The sequence below is a fragment of the Sardina pilchardus genome, chromosome 10 (genome assembly GCF_963854185.1).
Source record: "Sardina pilchardus chromosome 10, fSarPil1.1, whole genome shotgun sequence".
In the NCBI taxonomy this organism is placed as follows: Eukaryota; Metazoa; Chordata; class Actinopteri; order Clupeiformes; family Clupeidae; genus Sardina; species Sardina pilchardus.
In genome coordinates, this window is record NC_085003.1 from 3,778,722 (window position 1) to 3,804,929 (window position 26,208).

The following is a 26,208-nucleotide window of genomic DNA, read 5'->3' on the forward strand; positions in this document are numbered from 1 at the left end:
GTAGAGTCTTTGTTGTGCCTTTTTGATTATGTGAGTGGTGTTTATTTGCCATTTTAGATTGTTGCTGATGTACGAGCCAATACATTCAAAGAGACCCCGTGCAACTTTTTCATAGTCATAAAATCGCTTAGAAATCGTTGTTTTGCTTGACTGACCAGTTTTATCGAAAACAGTAATATTTCCTCCCGCCCCCAGTGTCCCTATCCGCTATTGCAACCTTGCAGTTTGTTCAGGAGACGATCGTTCCCTGTTTACATCTGTAAGGCTGAGACGCATAAAGAACAAGAAGAACCGCAATTTATACATTTATTTATAGCCTATATATGTATAAATATACACGCTAAAGCTGTCGGGGAAGCTCTGCAGAGAAATATGCAAGCATAAAACGAGCGAAAATGAAAAACGAAACCGAAACTTAATCCTGCATAGTTTCTCTTTAAAGGAGTCTGTTAAGGTTATGGGCTCACATGTATTAAGTGGGGCATTGGTGTTAGGCATCCTCCTTAAATCCACAACTATCTCCTTAATTTCTGAGGTGTTGAGATGGAGTTTGTTGTTACTGCAACATTATACAGCGCAGTTCACCTTTTTGCTGTATTGAGACTCATTATTGTCACTTATGAGGTCACTGATGGTGGTGTCATCTGCATATCTGAATATATATTGAGTTGGGGAAATATCAATTAGTATAGATGGAGAAAGGAAGAGGAGATAGGCTTGTGAAGCACCAGTGTTGAGAGTCAAAGGGCATGATGAAGCATTCACCTTGACTGATTGAATTCTGTTCCTCAGAAAGTCCAGTGACAGAGTTGTATTAATATTCATGCCTTATGACTCATTGAAATGAATCATCTTTTTATGTGCAATTTTGCTTTAATGTGTTTATGCATATCTGTCGGACATTCACTACCTAGTGGCTATGTACTTGCTTGCTTGAGAAAATAAAATACGGAACAAAATAGCCGTGGGGCGGGGATTTATCTCGACACAAATACACAGACCTGCTAGCCACCGTAGGCTTTGAGACTTTGGGGTCATGGGGCCAACCTACACGTAGGCCTATAACTCCACCCCACATAAAATCATCATTATGATTATCATTACCACAATTATTATTGTGCTATATTGTTAGACATGCACTTTCACTTCAAAGCAGTCAATATTTAAAGTGCTAAAGTGCTTAAAGTGCTAGTTTGTGAAAATGTCCTATGCACATCAGAGGCCTGCTTTACTAATGTAAGATATATTTACAATAGTTCATTGCTTTTGCATGATTGCATGAGAAATACTTCTGAAAACAACAGCAATTGTGTTATTGTTTAGGGATGTTTCCCTCATGCAAGCATCATACTCTGATAGGCAAATGGAGAAAAAAATTAATTTCATTTGAATGCCTGAATGTAAAGATCCAGGAAACATAATACCAACTTTTGTCTATAGTAAACGGCCGAGCATATAGGCGTAAAAAACGTATCTGGAGATCTTTAAAGGAACACTTCACCGTTTTTTCATATAACTATGTTATTCGCTTAATTAAGACGAGTTGATACATACCTCTCACGTTTCAATGCGTACACTCACTGGCTCTGGCGCGCGGCGCAACTTTGATAGCACTTAGCTAGCCCAATGCATTCATTAGGATCCAAACAGAGATGAAGTTAGAAGTGACCAAACACCTCCATGTTTTCCCTATTAAAATACAGTTACACGAGTAGTCACACGACCAAGTATGGTGAGACAAAATAAAACGTGGTGCATTTCTAAGCAGGTAAAAGGGATAACTATACTGTGTGGCGGAATAATATTGGGAGCACTCGGACTCTGCGCAGTAATATCCTCACTCCAAAGTGAAACTGAAAGTGCAAGAGTGAGGATATTACTGCGCCAATATAGTTATCCCGCTTACCTGCTTAGAAATGCACCACATTTTATTTTGTCTCACCATACTCTAACTTCACAATTGACCAATGGCTAAAACCTTCATCCTATCAAACTTATCCTTGCACTGCTGCTATAACTCTTATATCACTATGTTTACTTTTCTCTTTTTACCTCCGCCAAGGAGGTTATGTTTTCATCGGGGACCGGCGTTTGTCAGTTTGTTTGTTTGTCTCTCTGTCTGTCTGTCAGCAAGATAACTAAAAAAGTAATGGATGGATTTCGACGAAATTTTCAGGGAAGGTCAGACAGACATGATTTTGGGAGTGATCCGTAACACCTGAGCAAACCTGAGGACGCCTTGTGCGAGTGAGTAAATAAATGTGAGTAAAAGTCAGTGTGCGGTAGAGCAATTTCTTTTTTGTTATATTTACACAATCCTGCAATCTACCTGCACCTTATCGGGCAGTGCGTGGTACCGGAGTGATTTTGATCTGTAACACCAGGCGCATAGGAACGTAGTTAGCACTGGGGGGGACAAGAAGGAGGTCTGTTTTTTTATATTAATAAATAAAGGGGGGCCAATTATAAGTCACAGAAGAGATAAAAACCTATTGCTGAAGTTTTAATGGCCCTCTGTAAGATGCCGCTTTGAAAATATGTATTTCAGTTTTTTTCTTTGATAACCTATTTGTGGAACATATTCAGAACACATTCTTCCCTGAAAACGCACACAGCTATGTCTGTAACCTAAACTGACTCCCCCAATGCTTCAACGCAGCACATTTGTAAAGGTTGCCAAAAATCACCTTTTTACATGGTTGCATAAACGTTGCTTAAATGAAAATATGTCTCTTCATTTTGACTTTTCATATGCCATCTAAGTAAATTTCATGTCAGCTGACAGATGGATGCGCGTTTTGGGTACAATGAATGGGTTTGCCCTTAGTTTAAATGGAGGCGCGGGGAGAGTGCGCTGTGGCTATTGTTACATGTATGCAGCCAGCTCAACAAAGTTACGTGGTTAGAAGATTCCTGTATGCTGCATCGTCGTGACCCTTTCCTTTTTCTCGTGGATTTTTCTCATTGGAATACAGCTAACGAACGCGAAAGCTGAGATTGCGTTGTAGTCTGGTTTTCACCATACTAAACTCAATCTTTTAAGATTGAACATTTAGTCTGGCGAGGCTGCGCTTTGTTTCTACTGCACTTTGCGTATCTTAAGTTTCGTTTTCGACGCGTCACCGGCCAATAGCGTGCCAGGACTAGAGTATGGCCGTTTCTGATTGGAGCCAAATATTCTGGCAGTAAACAGCGCAAATACATCTGCTGGTGTCCACCTGAGCTGCCGGGTGAAATTCGAATTCCCCGGAAGTTCAGGCAGGGTTCACCCAGCCTAATTGCGTTGCACATTAGTGTTGGAATGACTACTCAACAAACTGTGAGATAAACATTGTTTTTTCGTGTCGTTTGTCGTTTCGTTGTCGTTTTGGACTGTCTGATTCTTATGCTTATTGTTTGGACTTATGGACACTGAGCTTTGGGGGGGGGGGTGTTTGTTTGTGCTTTAGGAAGCTTAGTGTTAATTAGTAAGAGTCGGGCCTTCACCTCAGCGCGTAAGTTGCGCGCTAGGTGGCCACAAACTCATTGCTTAATTTGTGACACAATACAGTGTGTATTCATAATTCATGTGTTTTTTCATTTGTTAGATTATTGCATGTTTGACGTAGTTTGTAAACAGGCATTCTGCCCGTTTATCTTAAGTCAACCGAGGCCTTCAATGTTGCTCATATCCGCCCGTAACCTTATGCTCATATCCGCCCGTAACCTTATGCTATGTGCGTCGTGACAGGCCTACTCTGGATTATAATTTCATTTTAAAAGCATATAATAGGCCCCAGCCGTGGCGCAACTGGCTGGGGCACCTGCACCGCACGCCGGCGACCCGGGTTCGACTCCCGCCCCGTGGTCCTTTCCGGATCCCACCCCAGCTCTCTCTCCCACTCGCTTCCTGTCATTCTCTCTACTGTCCTGTCCAATTAAAGGCATAAAAAGCCCAAAAAATAACCTTTAAAAAAAAAAAAAAAGCATATAATATAGGACAAAGTGTATGGACTTGCTATATTAAATCCAGGTAACCAGATTAGGCTATGTGCCATGTCCGATTTCGCAAGTGACGTAGCCTACATTTAAAAATCGACAGCCGTCTGTAAGACTATGGCCAAAACTTATTTAGGCTATCGTAGACTACTGTATTCACCCACAATAGGCTATCCTCTTAACTTTTTCGAAAAAAATGAAAGACGGCCGTAGACTAAATATATGGACTGTGAGAGTAGCCTACAGCAGCTTTCAGACATTCAAGGTGAGGAAGTGCTCCATGCTGCATTATTGAGACGGGCTTCGTTTCGGGAAACATTCTTAAAACACAATGTGAAAGACCTCCGATGCGCACTGATAGCTATAGTTATGGGTCCCCGCAATTTTACTGTTCTTTTTAGTCATGTTGATTTGTTGATTTGCTTTTTATTAGAGGTGGGCATAGATTAATTTTGTTAATCTAGATTAATCTCACTGTAATCTTGAAATTAATCTAGATTAATCTAGATTAATTTTAGGTGCACCAGCGCAAAATTTAGGTGCACCCACATTTTTCATTGCATCGCCTTTGACGCTATTGCTGTCCTTTCATATAATGATTTTTTAACAACAAAAAGTCTAGAAAAAGCTTGAAACACAATAAAAGATTTTTTTCTTTACAAAATTATTTATATAAGCCTATTCTACATACTGAAATGTCTGATATTCATGACGGCACACTTTATGCATATTGCAGCCTACTATATTACAACTCTGCCTCTTTAATTCAGCTGTCTGCTTGAAACCTCAAAATGTAAACAAAGCCTAGCATAGTTGGCTAGTTTATCATAGTTTACTAGTTGGACTGCTCAGTTTCCCCACGTGTGTTTACTGTGAGTTTCAATGTGGGCTAATACTTTTTCTCCTTTCGAGTTTTGGAGTTGGAAAACATTGGTATTGAGATTATCATCCAACTCATGCAAGAGTGACTTGAATGTAAGAGTTTTAATCAACTTTCTGCAGCAATGATGCTAACAGGAATTTATATTAATTTAGCTAACGTCTTCTATATGCATCATTGCTTTCACGATAGTGAATGTTTTATTTGGATTAAATGTGCATGTCGAGGGGCGGGTCGCGACTCGCGAGTGTCCATTGAGCGCGCACGGGAGAGTGAGGGAGAGGGAGAGGGAGAGGGAGAGAAAGCGGGCCAAGGAGAGGGGGGTTACTTCTATTAGGAATGAGCGATCAGGTGCCATTCGGGAGGGGTCTGAGCTTATCGTCCATGTTGGGAGGATGTATCATTGGTTACTGTTTGGTAAAGTTGCACGCATAGTCTACAATGACAACTTGTGAAAGAAAGCAGCCGAGCAGCGTCAGGTGCACCAGTGCGACCTAGACTTTTTTCAGGCGCACTCTTAAACATTGGCGTTCGCGCTAAGATATCAAGGTGAAAGTGATCATAGCTTGCGTGGTATAGACCCAGCTCCCAGCCCAACTTTGAGAATAGATTAACGCCAATATTTTTTTTATCGCCCGATAAGAGTTGCACGATAACGCAGCACGTTAACGCCGATAACGGCCCACCACTACTTTTTATCATCCTGTTTACATTGTAGAGTATGTTGTGTGTGGTGTCTTGATGCTGCTGCTGGGTCCTTGAATTTCCACTTGGGGATCAATAAAGTTAGCCTGACTCTCGCCAGACCCTTGTAGTTCCGCCATGCTCCACCAGAGGCATTTCGCTGAGCTCCACACAAGGGTCTGGATGCGAGGGCAATCCAAACCCCTGCCAGTGATCAAAAAATGAGCAACCAATCAGGAGCGCCGAAGCGAGTGTTTGATTCAAATAACAATGGCGGCACGCAGCGAGGAGTCTTGTGCTGACATTGTTTTGTCGAATCTATCGAGTATTCACATGGATTAAAGTGAAAAAAATTCATCTGACTGAAAATGTTTTGTCCAAAAAAAAAAAAAATTGACACACGCAAGTGATGCAAATCAAAGGGCCTTAGCGTAAAATAGGGCCATACAGACTGTACCCTCCGTTTACAAGTAACACATTTTAAAGTAGGCCAAGCTATTCAATACTGCAGACTGTTGCTTATTAAGAGTGCTCCGAGGGCCAGCCATAGCCCGTTGCCCCCCCCCCCCCCCCAAAAAAAAGGGGGTTGGGGGGTGTCACTGTCACCCCTGAGAAAATGTATTAAATACTGGTATGTAAATGCATAAATTCTGCGCACTTTCAGACAGAGATTAGGGCCAGCATTATGCCTAAAATACATGTATGTCTCCAAAACATTCCTCACCTGTTATCAGACATGCATGAAAACAACTAAAACTCACAGCTATAGGTTAACTGTCAGATAGGCCTCTGTTATTGAAGATTTGGAATAATTGATTTGAAATGTAATATGCTAAAGAATTCTGATGTTTTCTGATGTCAGGATATAATTTGGTGTAACTTTACTTAGTGTGATTAGGTGACATGTTGTTTAATTAGGTGCATGTCACTTTAAGACGTTTTAGTTTTTGGGTAAGAAAGTGATGTGCGGCACGAATGTTAGAAGTTCCACGGTTTTTCTAACCGTGTTGGTCGTGTCAATTGTATGAGAACTGTGCTGTTTGTTACAATAAACATTCAAGAATATTAACTGGAAGACAAGACGTTTTTATAAGAACACGCGTCAGTCATAGGACTCCTATTATATAAGTTTCGTTTAGCCTATTGGAAACGGACCTACGACTTTCTCTTTGAAGAAGACAAATTAGGCAAACTGTATAGACATAGATAGCCTACTGCATCCTTTTGAATTGTATAAATTAACCTTGTTGGCTTATTATAATCATTTTTAGAGAAATGAGCAGTTACACTAAACAGTTGGATAGCCTAATAGTGGCGCAGACACACACTTTTCCGTTGTCTGTCTCTGCGTTTCGGGCGCACCCGACTCTATTAATAGGCTATTAATAATGACCGAAAGTAGGCTATATCCATGTTCTTTTTGACTATTCATATTTAAGCTCCCCAACACTGCCGACCTCTACGTAGCCTAATTTGATGAGATCGGGGAACTACACAGCAAGTGCGGAAAAGAAGTCATCGCAAACAACGCAGAACTTTGCGCAGCTAGTGCGTGGATTTCTGTCCTGATGCTATTCTAGCTTACAATTACAACTGGCGAAACAACTGTTTATTTTCATTTTACTTTTACTTTTATGAAGAATAATTAGCCCAAATCATAGACTAATTAAACTGAAAAAACGACAGCTTTCCTGAACTTCTGCAAAGCTTGTTACCGACAAAAGCCTAATGGGTTAAGCATGCGGCTCCAAAGCTATAAATCAAGACTGTTCTTTCATCTGTTTCAATTGGCCTTTCTTTCGTTTATTATTGTATCATTATGATGATGATTATTAGTAGAAGCAGCCTAAGCCTAGTAGAAGCCTAATGTTCATCAACGCAGTTGTACGAACGCATTTATTTATTTATTTATTTATTTTGCGCACAACGAAGATTTTAACATAGGCTAAAACACAGGCCTATCACAAAACAGGGTTCAACAAGAGGTGTAACCATCACTGCAGCTTGCAAGGGAGATCGCGCCGCACCCCCCCCCCCCCCCCCCCAATTATTTTCTCCCTGGATCTGCATCAATCTCACGATTGACCTCTAGCGCCTCCGGTTGACGGAAATCCGTCGTAGCGACGGAAAACTTTAATCCATGTATTCATTCTTTAAAAGATTAACAGAGAATAGTTTTGAAGACATTTATTGGTGGCAAGGATGTTTTTACTCTTCTTCCGACCGGGTTTGGCAAGAGCTTGAAGAAGCCTAGCACGTCATTCAAGATAACAGGCAAGTGGTTTATCAAATCACATGCGAGGATGTTTTACAAGGACCCGCCTTCATAAATACATCTCCTATCGAGAAGTCCCAGATCCTTGTGTGAAGCAGACAGCGAACTACAGGATCTGGCGAAAGTCAGGTTACAATAAAGTATCTATCTATCTACATTGGTCACATCAAATAAGATGGCGCACAGCATCTTCCAGCTCATAATTGCAAGAGGTGTAGGTAGAGATTAGAAACATTACGTTAACACTGTGAATTGTAGGTCTACATCTAAGGCTACTGAATTTCCCAGTTTTAACCATGCGGTCACCAGACTAAGCTCAATCTTTTGAGCTTGAATATCAGCCTGGGGAGTCTGTGCTGTATTTCTACTGCACAAGAGGCATGATCAATGAGTATACTTCAAATGACTGTACACTTGGATAGTCCTTCAACCAATCAGATCAATGATCGACGTACGCCTGGTGAATAAGACCGTTTGTGATTGGTTCCAGCCTGAGCTGCAGGGCGAAATCCAATCACCAAGAGATCGGGCTGGGTTTATCCAGTCTAATGTTTAACAATCTAATTCACAATCCCTCCCATATTTTTGCACATCCCCAGATTAAGATGCACTGAGTTAGGCTACTATAAAGTATCGTAAAACATTCTAAATAATCTGCGTTTCTGAATAAATAATACAATGTAAGTGCATTATGCAAGATAGAACATAAAATATAGTTATGGTATGAAGCATGATGGTAAAGCTAAGACTGTTTGCAACTTCAGATCTTTAGTTGGCCAATGACTTTGATATTTGATATTTGATACCAATACCTGCATAAACTGTGTTTTTAATGAATGCCATTCTATACTGTAAGTATTTTGCTGTCATTTGTTGTATTGCTGCTCATCCATGGTCAGCAGTGTCAACTATGCTAACTAACAACTACAAGACAAACTTCAGTGAGTGGTGAGTAAAGTACCTGTTAAGTTCTTTGCTATTTCTTGTATTTTCACGAGCATCTCAAAGCATGGATGGCTTTCACATGAACCCTTTCCTTTCAAGACTGGATCGTTTCTGGAAAAAATAAAGTCACATGACAAAACCGCAAAGGCTCTATACCAACAGCTCTTTTGAAAAGGAAGATTTCTTACCTGTTACACCTGATGTAGGTGTAGAGGAGGTAGCACAGACCAACCTCTAGACAGTGGTTAATAAAGGTGGTTTGAAAATGTTGCACCTGAGAAGAAGAAAACTGAGAGATCTTTGTGACTTGCATCACTCCTTCAGCCTGACCCAACCTCCACAGCAGCTGTTCAAAGTTGTCCATTTCTGTTTGAACAAATTCACCCTGTCTGTGAAGACACATACGAGTCAGTTGAGCTCTGAAGCAGTTAACATCAAATTGAGTCCAAGTGGTTTGGCTCTCTTACCTAGCTAACATGTCCAAGATGATGTTCCTCAAAAACATGTTACTCTGCGTGTTGTTGCTGACAATATCTGCAGTTAAAGCCGGCCATGAAGGAGACATTGTGGAGTTTCTGTTGCTCACAAGGCTCTTGATCCACTCAATGACCCTCTTATGATCATGGTGTGTGGTGAGGTATGACCACAAGACTTCAGATTCACAGGCGCTCTCTGTGAAGAAAGAACATGGCATGATGCTAATTGTGTGGTATCTACAGTGCCCCCAGTCAGAGATCAAAATGTGTGGCTGGGATACAAAAACATACATCGTATCTACCCAATGGTATACGATGATCGTAGTTAAGTGAATACAAATGTAACAGTCAACACAGGATGACCCTGGTATCCTTCTGCACACCCTCAGCACAGGTGCGCAACGTTCTGATACATGAACTGTTCAAAGGAAATCTACAGCAACTCTGCTCATCTTGCGAAACTGCTTGCATGAATCTAGCGGGCAGATTCATTTGAAAAAGATGGAAGTCCTTGTTCAGCCTACAGCCTGGCACCTTGCGTTCAGGGGTGTAGTGGTAAAATAAGGGGTGGTTAAACTATGAATTCCACTCTGGTGTCCTCCTCTACTCTTATAGGCTTATCAAGTGAGAAGACTCCAGTGATCGCTACACCATCCTGCATCAACATAAGCTCCACTGGTCTGGTCATGTTCACTGAATAGATGATACTCGCCTCCCTAAAACTCTGCTGTATAGTGATCTAGTCCTCCTCAGAAAAGGTCGCCATTGTCTACATTTTAACATCATCTTTTAACAACATCTTTGCCACCACCCAAGACAGTGGGAGGCATTTGCTAGGGACAGATCACACTGGGACACAGCAATTAACAATGGCTTCTGAGCCACTCAGGAGGACTATAAGTAATTTTCTACAAGAGTGACGTTCTAAGCAGACAACTAGTGTCACTAGTGAGTGACGTGGACCGCCATAGTAGTGGGTAATCAAGTCAGTATCTGCAAGGGCTTGTACTTGTAGCATGCTAAAATGTACATTGGTTGAACAAAGTCATGTCAAGAACATAATGAGTGTGCATTTTTGTAGCTGTTCTTTTATTTGATAAAATCTGCTCCTGTGGAAAGTGTTAGCTATGAAATATTCAGATATGTGCCATTAAATATGTGGATACAATTACATTTTTTTTATATTTGCAAATGTATTACATAGATGTCAACTCATCGGGTTTGGAACATTTTAGAAACCAATGATCATAATAATCAACTACATAAAATAAAAAATATATTTGATATATTTATGATGACATTTATGATCTCATGTAGATAGGAAGAGGGGAGTGGTGTGACTCACTCATGACCTTCTCCTGTGATAAGAGGATAGAACTCTGTGTGTAGCTGTCCCAAAGTCTGACCCAATCTAGCCGCAGTAGACTACACAGGTTGTGTGATGATATGCCAGCTGGCTCACATGCAAACTGCTGCACCAGACCGTGACATTTTGGATCTACATGCTCCTTGTCCAAAATCCTGCAAAACATTACAGGAAAGAGAGACGGTAAACAACCCAATTTCATAAAACGGTGGCATGTTCCTTTAATTGTAAATGCAACCTGTATATGAAACCACATTTTTAAGGGCTGTTGTGCCAATATTTGAAAACAAAATGAAATTAACACATGAAGCAGCAGTTCTGCCCAACCTCCTGTTCTCCAGTGGCTGACAGGAGGGAGCAGTTGGTTTTTCAATCTTCCTCAGGAGCTCAACCCTTAGCAGCTCTTCATCTGACAAATATCCATGGTTGCTCAACGTCTCAACCTACAGAGTGATGACAACTTAACATATATCTCAAAAGCTTCACAAGTGAACATTTTCTTTAAAATGTTTTTTTCATTTCAATGGGAATTAAATAGACTCATTTTACTTTTATTAAACATTTTATGTAACATATTGTTTAACCTTAGAATGTAGCATTTGTCCAGATTTGCATTTTTGAGTACATTGCTAAGCATTTTTATTAAGTCTTTTCTTTTTCATCAGGCTTTGAAAATGAGTTCCATATCGCCAACATCATTTGTAGCTTTTGTGAAAAAAATAAATAAAAATAATAACCTCAGGGTTAATTGTCTAATGCTAATGATATTTTTTGTGGATCATCTCCAGACATGATGGATTTTCATTTCTTAAATATTTCAAAGTGAAGACAATGATGCCCTGATGAAGGCCAATATGGCCGCAACGCGTAGGCCCATGTGCTTTTAATCCAGTGTTTGCCATGTATTATTAAAGGCTTTTTTTATATTTCCTAAAAATCTGTAAGTGCCTCTGCAAATCTTTTTTTGCTTTTGGATTATCACCTTACCCGTAGCAGAAGAGCACCTGAGTACTATTTTACAAACTCCTGAGCGCCCTAAGCCCTTTTGTGTTTAGAAGACAATGACATTTTATGGCATGATCCATAATGACCCTGTGAAAAAGAAGACCTCTCCTTTTTTCCCTTCGACAGACTTTACAGTGACACATGCACTCACCTTTTTACTTGTTGGGTTGAAAGGAGTCATTTTATTGTTGTGTATGTGTGTGTCTTAATGTGTGGGTTAATGGTACAGAACGCGAACGTCCTTCGGTTGATTTTGTTAACAGCAAAAAGCATGTTGCTAGAGAGTTTCTGATGTTGCTATTGTGTCTGTTGTACAAGATATTGACAGCGCAATAACTTTAAAAAAAAACAGAACAGAAAAAAAGAACAGAAAACAGTGATTAAGGCATTTGTCGAGAAGATGTTTTGGCTGTGTCCAGGATTCACGGTAGGCTATTTCTTCATGCTGATTGGTTAGGTCTATCCAATTCATGTGCAGAGGCATTTTTCCTTGAAAAATGCTATTCATATAGGATATCCTATAGACATATAGCTTACTCACTCATCTTTAAATACTTCACTTCAGCACTGTTTGTAACTGATACAACGACCTCACTTACCACAAAATCTCGTAGGCCCTTGTCCTCCGTGTGGAGGCATATGCTATGGAGCTGTTCCTTCACACAGTAGCCCTAGGACCAAACAAACAATTTGGGAAAGGCCAAGGAGTTAAATTAGCATTCATGCCATATTTAATTTAGAAGCACCTTCAGTCTCTCCACATCTCACCATGTTCCTGAGCAGAGATATAGCCTGGCCCAAGTCATGGCGCTGGAGGCAACAAAAGACCTGTAGCAAGCCACTCTTCTTAATATCCTCAAGACACATTTCAGGGCTGGCTTGCCGTCTCAGAAAGGCTTGTGCCCAGGGGATCTGGCAAGTTGTGACAGCATGCTGGACGAGCTCCTGAAGTGCCAGACAACATAGATCATCTGGCTGTTACAAACATTTCCCACTTTAAATAACATTAACAGCTAGCCATAATGACGGCTAACTTAAAATACTTTTGCTCCCAGACTTTGCAATAAAATGTAAAATATGTCTGTACTTCTATAGGTAGCTGGCACATGTCTTTTGTTTCTTCTTCTTCATCTGACAGTACTGAGGTACTGTCACACTTGGAGTCCCAAGACAGCATCCTCATGTAATTTCGCAAGTCAGAGATGTACCCATCTAGCATTTTCACGCAATCTTGTAGATTTTGATCCAAATCTGTCAGTAAATATCAGGGCAAAATGATTAAAAGGATTTTCACATTAAGTACCTTAAGTTTAAGAAGTCTTTACTCTACCTGTGTTCATCAAAACATCAGTTCAGTCACACAGCTCATCTTTACTATGAAAACCATTTATTGGAATGACATTCTTACCTCAACATTTAAACTCATAATTTTGACATTTAAAACAAAATAAAAATCATGCAGTACACACACCCAATTTCCCTTATAGGAAAGGAATAGTTCAGAATTTTGGACATAGGACCTCATTTCCAACTTAGCCGGGGTGATATAGGTCAGTGGAGACAGTTTTCAGCACATTTCATCCGTTTTTTAAGTTGCAGTGTTTGCCGGTGCTAAGCTGTTGCTGAGCTAATGCAATTCAGCAGTAACATCCAAAACTTAAGTCTTACCCACTCCACAGCACACCCGAGACAAATAAATTATTGATGTACTTGTCATTGTAGATAGAATAATGTTAGTAATAAAACTAACCTTGCATCTCAATGGTGTATTACATTTTGAGGGACTAGTTTCTCAGCAGTAGCAGCAGAATTTTACTTAATAGATAAGTAGTAACCTGACTCTCGCCAGATCCTTGTCGTTCCACCATGCTCCACCAGAGGCGTTTTGCTGAGCTCCACACAAGGATCTGGGACCGAGGGCAATGCAAACTCCTTCAATGGAGCAAAAAATAATGAACCAATCAGGATCGCCGGGCGGGATTTCATAGATGTGACGTAGCACCGAAGCGACTGATTCAAACAACAATGACGGCACGCAGCGAGGAGTCGTGTGTTGACATTGATTCTGATATTTCAACTGTTTTGTCGAATCTATCGAATATTCATTCTTTAAAAGATGAATAGATTTTATTGGTGGCAAGGATGTTTTCGCTCTTCTTCCGGCCAGGTTTGACTAGAGCTAGAAGTATCATGTCATTCAAGATAACGGACAAGTGGTTTATCCAATTACACACAAGGATGTTTTTTTACAAGGCCCAGCCTTCTGAAATACATCTCCTATTGAGAAGTCCCAGATCCTTGTGTGGAGCTCAGCGAACTACAAGGATCTGGCGAGAGTCAGGTTAGATTAGTAGTACCAGAGTCCGTTTACGGAGAGCCCTCCCACTCTCTATTCACCCCCATCGTACCAAATTTGACTGCAGTTCATCTAGGGGGCGATCGTAGGCGAGTACAAAATACATGGACCTCTATGGAGCTAGGCGGCTAAACTACATCATTCTCCTACAGCATATCGTCTACAAAATCCAAATACTACTGTGGTTTCTGAGAGGTCGACAGGGATTGTACATCAAAAGTGGAATAATCTGGGGGTCATAGCCTTTTGTTTTCTTACAGGTTGGGCAGTTGTGAGCCAGGTTCTGCTAGCATCTGGCTAATGAAAGCCGATTGGTCAATGAAGAACTCATTGAAGCGATTTATCACGCATGACGTCATCCGATTACAAAAACCTAATTTCCGTCATAATCAAGCGAGTATAAAATACTAGCTATGTGTCGTTTGTGAGGATTATCCATTCCATTTTTTAAAAACTATAGCAGTGATTTAAAAAATATATATATATCCAAAGAAATGTAGGAATCTATGGGTGGGGCTCCATAGGACCACATTCATTCTGCACTCGCCCAGCAGCGCCCCTAGGTGCTGTACCTCACCGCAACGGTTTTGAGAGTGCACATTCTCCTCATATTCAAGAGAAACTATGCAGGATTGGCGATTTCATCTCTGGTTTCGCTTTTCGTTTTCGCTCTTTTTATGCTTGCATATTTCTCTGCAGAGCTTCCCTTACAGCTTTAGCGTGTATAATTATACATACAGGCTATATAAATTGCAAGCGTGGTTCTTCTTGTCCCTTACGTGTCCCAGACTTCCAGATGTAAACAAGGAGTGATCGCCTCCTGCACAAACTGCAAGGTTGCAATAGCGGATAGGGACACTGGGGGCGGGAGGAAATATTACTGTTTTCGATCAAACTGGTCAGTCAAGCAAAACAACAATTTCTAAGCGATTTTATGACTATGAAAAAGTTGCATAGGGTCTCTTTAAAAGTTCTCTGGTAGTACAGCATCAAAAAGTAAAACAGAAGCAAACTCCAGTCAGGACATCTAGTAGTAGCCGCCTTGTAAACATGGTGATTCAGTGTGCCTTCAAAAATTGTGAAAATAAATGCTACAGTTGGACACCACAGAGTTTCCACCAATTTCAGTTAAAAGAACCAGAAAGGAACCAACTGTGGCTTCTTGCAGCCGGCTTGGAGCCGGCAGAGACTGTACTGAAGATGCAAATAGGTAGTGATAATTTTAGACCAGAGAACTTTGAAAACCCCCGCAGTCTGAAGGACCACAAGTTACTGAAAACAAATGCCGTTCCATCCATCTTTCCAGATGCACCAACAGCTACTGATGAACAGGTAATTACTTTAGGCTAATCTTGATAATAAAGCTAGCCCCTCTCGTAACTTGAGCCTGCTTCTGATAACGTTAGATTGAGACTGTGCTACATGTACCGGTGACATTATGTGTGTCGTAGCCTGGCTGGCAGAGTGGAATTAGTTGGAGCGGCAGGTAAATAAACTTGTGTGAGGCTAGTATGTACACACGTAGCCAGGTATTTTTAAAACCGAATATTGCAACATTATTCTATCAACACAGACATGTGCATCGACAGTCTGACGTTATAATTTTTTTGTTTCGGTGGTGTTCTGTGGAGTGGGTTAAGACTGCTTTTAGTGGCAGGCTGGATGTTATTGTTGATTTGTGTTAGCTTAGCACCGGCGAACGCTGCAACTTAAGGATCGGACGTAATGCACTGAAAACTGTCTAAACCCACCTATACCGCCCCGGCTAAGTTGTAAATGAGGTCCCATGTCCAAAATTCCGAACTATTGTCCCATGTCTAGCCTAGTTAATTGTCTAGCCTAGTTAATTGTGAAATGTGTGTATGTAGGTGTGTCCGAATGAACACTGGGAAGGAAGAGCCAAGCACAGGGCTTTTGTACTTCTGGCGGCCATATTGAACTCCACCCTTGTAATTTGGTACTTAAAGCCAAGTCGCTCTTTTATTAAAGGAACACTTCACTTCACACATTCCCTTAGCTAGCCCAGTTCATTCATTAGGATCCAAACAGAGATTAACTCGTCTTAGTTAAGTGCTGTCAAAGTAGCGCCCCTCGCCAGAGCCATTGAGTGCAGGCATTGAAACGTGAGAAGTATGTATCAACTCGTCTTAGTTAAAGCAATAGTTCGGAATTTTGGACATAGGACCTCATTTCCAACTCAGTCTGGGTGATATAGGTCGGTGAAGACCATTTTCAGTGAATTTCTGCCCTTCCTATGAGTTGCAGCGTTCATCTCGTGCTAATCTGGTGCCAAGATAACGCAAGTCAACGGTAACATCCAGCCTGCCACTGAAAACACTCCACAGAAGACCCGAAACAAATAAATTTTAACGTCAGACTATCGATGCACATGCCTAGTGTTGATAGAACCATGTTAGAAATAAAACGAACCTTGCATCGCATTGCAATAGCCTACTTTGTTCCCTGTATGGCAGTGGCGGATTGATATTGAGAAACTAGTCCCTCAAAATGTAATAAATCATTGAGTTGCAAGGTTAGTTTTATTTCTAAAATTATTCTATCAACACGGACATGTATATCGATAGTCCGACGATTTAATTGACTTGTCTCGGGTGTGCGGTGGAGTGAGTAAGACTGTTGTTGATGTCAGACTGATGTTACCGTAGAAATGTGTTAGCTCAAAACCAGCGTTAGCAAAGGGGGACGCTGCAACTGAAGGAAGGGGCTAAACGCGATAAAAACGGTCTCCACCGACCTATATCACCTCGGTAAAGTTGGAAATTAGGTCCTATGTCCAAAATTCCGAACTATTCCTTTAAGGGAATAACGTAGTTTAATATGAATAAACAGTGAAGTGTTCCTTTAAGAAGATTTGGTAGCAGATAAAGATGTGCAGAAGGTCGTGGCATCGGCGTCTCAAGCTGGTGCCACGAACTGATTTTACCCTCTCTGCTTGTAACACAATAAAACCTGATTCCTGAGTTTCTTGCAGTTTGCCAGTCTACGTTAATACCAAGCAATGTTATAATTTAATAACGCTTTCAGATTAAAGCAGACACATTTACACAAAGCATCTCACAAAACATGCTTACGATTTTATTAAATTATTGATAAAACCAGCTTTCCTACCTTCTGTTCCAGACAAAATGCTTCGGACTTGTGTGCTGAGGAAAGTGTAGGTGATACTGAGCAGTTGTTCAGAAAACTGTTTGCTCTGAGACTCTGTGTGTGTATCTCTGATTGCAGCACACAGTAAGTCAAGGGCAGGGCACAATTCCTGAACATCTAAACAGCCACAATAAACAACAATAAACAATAAATGTACTGTACACCATACAGACAAAAACATAGCAAGACACAAAAAATAAAACTAATTAAAGAAGTAAGACAATACAACTGTTCTTTGAACTGTTCAAAGCTTACAATCTTGGTTCTGGTATCTTAAACTTCTGGTTTTGTTTGTTAATGGCAATAGAGTCACAGATGTGTCCATATGTATGTAACCTTAGTAGATGTATAACACAAGAATTGATGCTTTCCTTACTCTTTACTTGTAGATGGGTGGAGACCGTAGGTGTCTGTTCAAGGGCACTATATCCCCCACGTGGGCAAAGAATATTCTCTTTGCTTTTTAAGAAGAAGTCAACTGTGTCTAACTGGTGGTTCTTCAGCCCTGCCTAGAAAATAAAGAAAACGTCCTCATTTGGGTTGCCACACTGAGACAATGGGAAGCCAGGATAATGTGTGTATTGTCTCCCTACTTGCAGAGCATGAATGGGGATGGAGCAACGCCCCCAGGCGTTGAGGTGACAAAGCGAGTCGACGGTGCCAGCACTGCCAAATACCATTAGCCTATTAAGGAGCTCCTCCTGAGAAACACCAAACAGCACCAGGGAAAGGCCCGAATCTATAAAATATCACAGTAGATACATACATTCAACAGCCTATTTGTGCAAAATAGAAAAATAAAATGAAATGTAACATTACTACTCTTATTAATAATAATACAAATAAAATACAAATCATATGAAATATGTTATTGTTATCATAACAGGCAATTTTCAAGCCATACTACAATGTGTACAAAATCTACTGTATAACTTGTCCAGCATCCTGACAGCATTGTAGTCAGAGGTCTAACATCTTAATCTTAATCACAGGATACAATTTTGCTAAATAGGCTAGTACTGAATTATGCACATCTGAACTTGCACTAGGAAACCTGCACATTTACAGTCATGGTTGAAATTGTTGGCACCCATGCTAAAGTTGACTAAAAAGAGGAATATCAAATCATCTTTTGGAAATTGATTTTAATGGCTTAAGTAATAACATGAGGAAAAATCCAACCTATAAGGACACCAATTTTCTTTGTGAATGAATAATGTATCATAAATAAATAAATGTTCTTCCCAAAATACTGAGGTCAAAAATATTGGCCATTAAAAGCCATTAAAATCAATTTCCAAAAGATGATTTTATATTCCTCTTTTTAGTCAACTTTAGCATGGGGTGCCAACAATTTCAACCATGACTGTATCTCTCTTGCTTCCTGTCCACGTTTACTGGATCACAAACTGGCTTATCCACTAGGCACACCCAACTTTGTTGGTCTGATTGGTTGAAGGACTATCCAAATGCCTACAGAGTAATTTGAATGCCTGTTTAAGTACAGTAAGAGGAAACAGTATTTGAGTTGAGAGCTTCATTTGGGGGACTTGTGTATACTTGGTTTTCTAGATATTGACCTACTGCCATTCAAATAAATTGACAGTGACAATCAGACAGTTTATTAGAAAATCATTTTACCTTTTAGCAGAAGACAATGTTGTTCTTCGGAACAGAGTTGGACAGGCAGACATGATATGTTTGTGTAATGACAGGTGACATTTTGACTCTCCAGGTCCATGTAGACCACCAGGGTAGTTTTGTTGAAAGGACATGCAACAGTAAGAACAGATGAGAACTTTGAAACTGAGAGCATAACCGGAGTCGCCTCAGCTGGAGCCTCCTTGATCACAAAGCCACACCAAAGTTTCTCACTCTCCCTTGAGAGTTTTGCTATGGCTTGTCTGCACTCGATGTGAGGGGAATCCTTGTACCATGGTGAAATTGGCATCTGCTGGGACAGAGTGGTGGGTATCTTGGCTCTCGTATTCAATAATGTCAACTGAGACTCCCAGGAGCTGCCAAGAGTTAGGAACATGTAAGTGACTTCAACTGCTACAGAACTAAACAGTAAATACATTCTAAGTGACAGAAACAAAAGTAAACACTCTACCAGTCATTGTGAAAGGTCAAGTCCAGTGCCGAGTGGCTGTGACAAGAACTCAGGTGATCCTCTTGATCAGTTGTATCTTGAGGCTTGAGAGGAAGATGACCAATAGCCTTCTGACTATGCAAGTGATCTGGGTAAGTCCTACAACAGAGCATTGAGGTCAACAGAGAGTTTCATAATACTCCTCCCATGGCAATTATCTACAATGTATCACATATTCAATGTTGAGTCTGCTATGCTCATATGAAAATCAAATGTGCAAAAGTGTAATACTCCCGATGTGGGTAGATTCATTAAAAAAAAAAAGTTTCTGCCCTTCAGCAATACGACTCTTGAACACAACTAAGCTGAAATTATAATTATTTTTATTTTCATTCTCATATATTTATTTGTATATAATATATAAATTGTTTATTTATTTAATTATGCATTATTATTCATTTTTTTATCGTCTTATTTCTTCACTGGATTGAGCTAAAGATACGGCCAAGATACGGCCAACATTGTTAAATAAAAAGTATCTATCTACCTATCTATTCAAATTTAAGCAAAGCGCTTTACATGATTCATATAGAACACAACAGTGACCGCTTATCTCTGCAATTGCTCAGGATCCAGAAGTAAATTTCCCATTAATTTTCTCCATTGGCATTTCAAAACATCTGTATTTTAAGAGTTGCATGCCTCAGACCAAACTGCTGATGAATCATGATTACAAAATATTGGATTTAGCAGAAAAAGGCAAAGGAGCAAGACCATGTACATATTCATTTTCAGATTGAAGGAACTAATAGAACCGATTGTTTTCGTTTTGTTCCCTATCGACAGTATGGGGGATTTTTCCTGCAAAAAAGAAAATTAAAAGGAAAACAGTGAAATTAAAATGAAAAACTCGTTTTGCCATTAAATTTCAAAGTGTCAATGCAATCATCCTGCCAAATTTAAAAATAAAGTGAAATATATACATTTGGCTTTTAATTTTCCTGATAAACACGATACATTTGTGACAAAAATAAAAAATAAATTGAAAACGTTTATTTGTCATTTCATTTTCATTAACATCCTGGTATATTACTGCCAAAAATAAAATTAAAATAAAAATGTTAGTTGGAAAATGAAAATGCAAACTTCACTTTGACTTTGCCTTTTCTTGACAATGTGCTTAATGTATGCCAAAATGATGAATACAATTAAAACTGACACCTGCTTGCGATTTATTTTCCATTTCTCAATTTTCATTTTCATTTTCAAGTTCAAAACATGCAAATGAGCTGCATTGTTAATGAGATGTATGTGGGTGGTGCTCTAATGCTATGCGGATGATACCCAATTTTATATACCAGTGGCACCTGAAAATTCCTGTTCATTGAGCAACCTTTTTCTTTGTCTCAGTGACATTAAGAATTGGATGGCTAACAATTTTTTACAGCTTAATGAAAATAAAACAGAAGTGATCATTTTTGGACCATCAAACTCTGTCAACACTGTTAGCAAGGCTCTTGGCCCTCTGTCTGTTAACCACCATAGTGTTGTTTTTCCAGCTGCGATTGATAGCTAAACTTAAGTCCTGTCTTTCCTACAGTGATTTAGAAGTCCTTATACATGCCTTCATATCATCTAGACTTGATTACTGCAACTCACTGTATGTAGGTTTAACTAAGTCAACCCTGCACAGACTCCAGATTGTCCAAAATGCTGCAGCAAGATTGCTAACTGGATCTAAGAAACATGACCACATTACACCTGTGTTGGCTAAATTTCACTGGCTCCCTGTAGAACATAGAATTAATTTTAAAATTCTGCTCTTTGTTTATAAAGCCTTACATGACTTAGCACCTCAATATATCTGTGATCTCTTAATTCCTTACTGTCCTCCTAGACCTCTTCGTTCTTCCTCACAATGTCTTCTTTCTATTCCTTCTGCTTCACTTAAATCCAAAGGTGACAGAGCTTTTTCTGTCTATGCCCCCCAACTCTGGAATAGCCTTCCCGATATTGTCAAATCTTGCCCCACTATTACTAGCTTTAAATCCAACTTAAAGACTTACCTCTTCTCCCTAGCTTTTAACACTCCCTGACCTCTCCACCTCTCCCTCAAATGTTTCCTTTTTGTTTATCTCCACTGTTGTGTTAACTTCTTAACTTTTCTTTAATTTCTTATTTGTTTTTATTTTTAGTTTTTTATGTTTCATTAATATTATCACAATGGCCATCTTTTTGTCTACTAATATTGTATTATTATTATTATTATTGTTATTAATATTGATGATTATTATTCTTGTTATTTATTTGTTTTATGTAAAGCACTTTGGTGCAATTCTGTTGCTTTTAAATGTGCTATATAAATAAAATATGACTTGACTTGACTTGACTTATTTATCATTTTGGCATACATTGTGCGCATTGTCAGGAAAAGACAAAGTCAAAGTGAAGTTTGCATTTTCATTTTCCAGCTAACATTTTCATTTGAATTTTTGGCAGTAATATACCAGGATGACAAATAGACGTTTTCCATTTATTTTTATTTTTGTCACAAATGTATCGTGTTTATCAAGAAAATTAAAAGCCAAATGTATATATTTCATTTTATTTTTTAAATTTGGCAGGATAATTACACTGACAGTTTGAAAATTAAATGGCAAAACGAGTTTTTCATTTTAATTTCACTGTTTTCCTTTTAATTTTCTTTTAGGCAGGAAAGACACCCCATACCGACAGTACTCTGTGAGAAACAGATCTATGTGAAATTGAAATTCTCCTTAAAGTAGGGACAAAAAAATCAACAGAATAAAAGAATGTGAATATTGTAATATTGAATACTCTCTACATGTCTCGCTTTGTCTGGGCGCGAATGAATCGAATTAATGAAATTAACCTTTGACGTTTACTGGCACTTAATTTCTGCATATTTTTTTACTGTGATATTTATCAATTTCTAATGACCGAGTTATACAGTAGGACCTCAAAGTACCACAAGCAATAAAAGCCATTACAATCTGTTTAATTACCTGAAATATTCATTTAGGTCCACAGCTATAACTAGGTTATGGCTGGTCACTGCAACGGCCGTGCTGAGATCTTGCGATATTTGGAGGAGGCAGAAATCAGACTGACATACTGCATCTTTTTGGAATAGTGCAAAATCCAAAGTGGCTAGATGCTTCCCCTCAGTGCTGTCAAACATGTCTGTGAGCTAGAGGTTAAAGAGTCTGAAACAACAATGTATCCAAAGAACTATTAGGGTATTAAACATGGTAGAACTGCATTAAGAAATCACCATGGGTTTCAATATAGAGAGAAGCAAAACAGTACATGTGAAAACGGTAAAAGGATACATGTGATTCCAGAGTTGGTCAGAACAAAAAGTATTCCCCGCCAGATCTGGCAGTCTTTCTGCAAGGTGTTAAGTGGCAGAGTGATGATACACGCAGATACCATTTCTGGAGTAGCATGTCCTCTCTGCCACAACAGCTGCACCAAAACATGTGAGTTCAGCAGCAGAAAACACCAGTTGTCAGCAAATGACAGCAACTTCAAGGACACCAGATCAGTCAAACCTGCAAGAAGATTGTAAGTAATATAACAAGAATAAATGAAATAACTATTATTGTGTTCTTCAAGCAAAATTCTGTCATATACAAAACAAACCAAGACCTAATACCTATTGCATTGCAATAGTCTAGTTCAGAAATAAAAATAGCCTGCACAACAAGTTATGATATTTGAAAGACACATACACTACATACAGTACATGTACTGCATCTGACTATGACCCCAAAGTCTATATTTCTAAGGACGTCATTCAAACAGCCTGACATATGAACTATCAAGGTACCATAATTCCCAAGGTTTATACACTGATTACGCAAAAACAAATCAGCTGAGGTTAATACAAGGGGGCAGTTAATATGGTACACTCCACCGTTTCTCCATATTAAACTACATTATTCCCTCATTTAAGACGAGTTGATACATACATAAATAGGGAAAACATGGAGGTGTTTGGTCGCTTTTTACCTCATCTCTGTTTGGATCCTAATGAATTAACTGGGCTAGCTAAGTGCTATCAAAGTAGCACCACACGCCAGAGACATTGAGTGCACGCATTGAAACATGAGAGGTATGTATCAACTCGTCTTAGTTAAGGGAATAACAAAGACGGTGGAGTGATCCTTTAATATGGTTTTGTTTTTTCAATTGGCATAAAACACTGCACTGCAGTTTACACACAATGTGGCTAATACACATGAATAATTGTATTATTCTTGATTCCACTTTATCTTTCAATAACAAGTGGAAAAGGTCAACAAGAAAAACAAAAATAATGCTTGAACATTCTATTTTGTTCCAAAAATTAGCGTAATTCACTAACTGTTAGCCGCAGCTTATCCTGTGATTTTGCTACATTTCTTAAGCTATGAGGTTAATACACCGGAGCAGTTAATATGGCATTAATATGGTTTTGTTTTTTTTAGCTTTCATAAAACACTGTCCTGCTGCTTGTCCACACAATGTGGCTAATTGTCAATGATGCAGAGATTCATATCATTTTTGGAAACGGTGGCAGCATGTAATAAGTGGTACATGGTAGTATTTGATAAGTATAACCTTCTTAGCAGGGAAAACATAATGAAACACACTGATGCCTGCCTGATAGTGATGCGCAGGTTGTTGTTTTTTTTTTTAAATCAGCTACTGCCCAACTCATGTTGGAGATCCATGTTTGTCCGACCGGACAAAATATGCACTCAATATCGACCCCGACCCGCAAATTCCTAATTTAACGTAGTTGTATCAATTTCTTGTACCCATGATAATGTTACTACATGTTACAAGACAATAATTAAAGGTGCCTTTTAGCCTAATTCATGGGACAATTCAATGCAGTCAATGTAGCACTGACTGAGATGTTCAGAGTAGTTGTTGTGGATCTGCTCGCGGATGGTGGTGGGGGGTTATTTATGGATGGGTGGCGTCGCCTGTGGGCGGATTCTGATTGGTTCGGGGTGCTCGGCCATGCTGCTTGGGCGCGCGGTTCGGATGTGGTGTGTGGATTCGCTTGGGGGGGGGGGGGGGCATTGTGGGTGGGTGGATGTTGCGTGCGTGGTGGGTGGGGGGATGTTTCCATTACCAGCCAGCCATCAACCATCTCTGTGCCTGTCCCTCATCACACCTGAAGTCACATCCCTCTGACTGCCCTACCATCGCCATTGCCATCGCCATCCCTATGACTGCCCTACCATCACCTGCTGTGGTTCCCTGCCCGAATCCTTGGCCCACGCATCCTAGCGACCCATCACTTTCCGAAATAACTAATGGATTACTAATGGACAATTTATTCCCTTCACTGGACTACTTGAACTTTCGTTGTCATTGTAACTTTCAAACTACAAATGACTTTACTGTAACTGACCCCAGGCAGATGGGTTGGGCCCTTGAGTCGTGGATCTGTCTGAAGTTTCTTCCTATATGTATCTCCAATTCTAGGGAGTTTTTCCTTGCCCCTGTTACTCATGGGCTCTCTTTGAATGTTTAACACTCTGTAAAGCGCCATGAGACATGTGTAATGTTTTGGCGCTCTATAAGTGAAATTAAATTGAAATTGAAAATTGAACCGATAGACAATGCATGGGACATCCTGGGCCTTGAGACCAAGTGCCTTTGAGCCCCCCTGATAAAGTGGTCACAACTGGTACATCAAGAACAAGGATTGACTTTTGTGAATGCTGCGGAGTTATACTCACACATGTTCTTGCTCTCGACCATCTCCCTGAGCATATGTGGTGAACACGCAGAAACAGGATCCACCAAGACCGACTCAAGGTTTTCTGGGTCAGCTGTGTATAGTCTGAGATCAAAATTTGAACCCACTGTAATAAGTCGATAGAATTCATTGGATCCGCCCTGCGCTGTCGTTTCCTCCCATGCGAAACTGAAGACGAGAGATTGATGTTCATTTATTAGCAAACACCGCAATCATGTCTATTAAATTAACTGATGATCAAATGTGACATAAACAAAATATAGTGAAGAATAGGCCTAGCACTGCACAGCTCTTCCCGAGGACGTAACATTCAAGCTAGGCTACTTACTCTGAGGTGTCCTCCGCGATGGTAACTGATGCTCCACTCTCAGATACATCTGTTAGAGTTATAATGCTTTTCCGACTCAAACAACAAATTATAGGGCGGCTTTTTTGGTCCAGGTTTTTCGCAAGTTTGGCTTTCGCGATGTCGTTAACTTGGACATTGAAATTACTGTCCGGTAGCAGGGCAACATCCACCACCACATTTCTTTGCGAGTGTGGTGAACCCAACATGGCGTATTCTTCATTAAATACCTGCCTATAGGCCTAGGTCAAGATGCATATAAGATATCACCAACATAAAAAAGTTGTCGGCAATTTGTAACGTTATAGGCTTGGTCGGGCAATCAAAACAGTGCTCAGAACAAACTGATACGGAAGCTCATAATCACATGACAGAGGTGTCACGTGTGTCAGCTTGTTTCGTGTGTTCTCACCCGGTTCTCACGAGTTCTCAATGTTGTTGTCAAAATAAAAGCTATTTATTTCTGTTGTCAAAATAAAAGATATTTATTTTTTACACGCTTTAAATAAGACTGGTTAAGTGCTGTGATATGTTACGCAGTTTCCAAGCTAAAACATGTTTCCAAGCTTTGTCATGTGACTAGCTACAGCAAACATCAACTAATATCCTACTTCATAGCCTATCCAACATTTTGAGGTAGGCTAGGCCTACGCACACAGACATGCAGAAAATGTCAAGATCAACAGTATGGCCAGAGAATGTCTAATAAGGGGAGAAGGACCACTAGCGAAATACTTCCGCATGGTACTGCAACTAGAGGGCGATCGCGAGCAAGTGATGAATGAATGGGTGGCAATGGAGCTGACCCCCCCAGTACCACATTTGTCCTTATATAATTTTTGGGGGCCAAGCAGC

At 39.9% G+C, this 26,208-nt stretch overlaps 1 protein-coding gene across 1 annotated transcript in view; it reads right to left on the reverse strand.

Moving 5' to 3' along the window:
* spg11 (SPG11 vesicle trafficking associated, spatacsin) overlaps positions 1-25,713 on the reverse strand; it is a 79,147-nt gene extending 53,434 nt beyond the window's left edge. The window contains exons 1-17 of the mRNA XM_062546598.1: positions 25,336-25,713; positions 24,988-25,175; positions 22,579-22,800; positions 22,252-22,429; positions 19,247-19,384; positions 18,775-19,151; positions 17,727-17,872; positions 17,510-17,642; positions 17,095-17,250; positions 12,697-12,860; positions 12,378-12,554; positions 12,209-12,280; positions 10,932-11,047; positions 10,584-10,759; positions 9,230-9,434; positions 8,951-9,151; positions 8,779-8,873 (exon numbers count right to left, since the gene is read on the reverse strand). Coding sequence (XP_062402582.1) covers positions 8,779-8,873; positions 8,951-9,151; positions 9,230-9,434; positions 10,584-10,759; positions 10,932-11,047; positions 12,209-12,280; positions 12,378-12,554; positions 12,697-12,860; positions 17,095-17,250; positions 17,510-17,642; positions 17,727-17,872; positions 18,775-19,151; positions 19,247-19,384; positions 22,252-22,429; positions 22,579-22,800; positions 24,988-25,175; positions 25,336-25,562 — 2,971 coding nt within the window. The 5' untranslated portion in view covers positions 25,563-25,713. The remainder of the gene's footprint in view (positions 1-8,778; positions 8,874-8,950; positions 9,152-9,229; positions 9,435-10,583; positions 10,760-10,931; positions 11,048-12,208; positions 12,281-12,377; positions 12,555-12,696; positions 12,861-17,094; positions 17,251-17,509; positions 17,643-17,726; positions 17,873-18,774; positions 19,152-19,246; positions 19,385-22,251; positions 22,430-22,578; positions 22,801-24,987; positions 25,176-25,335) is intronic.
* Positions 25,714-26,208: the final 495 nt, after the last annotated feature.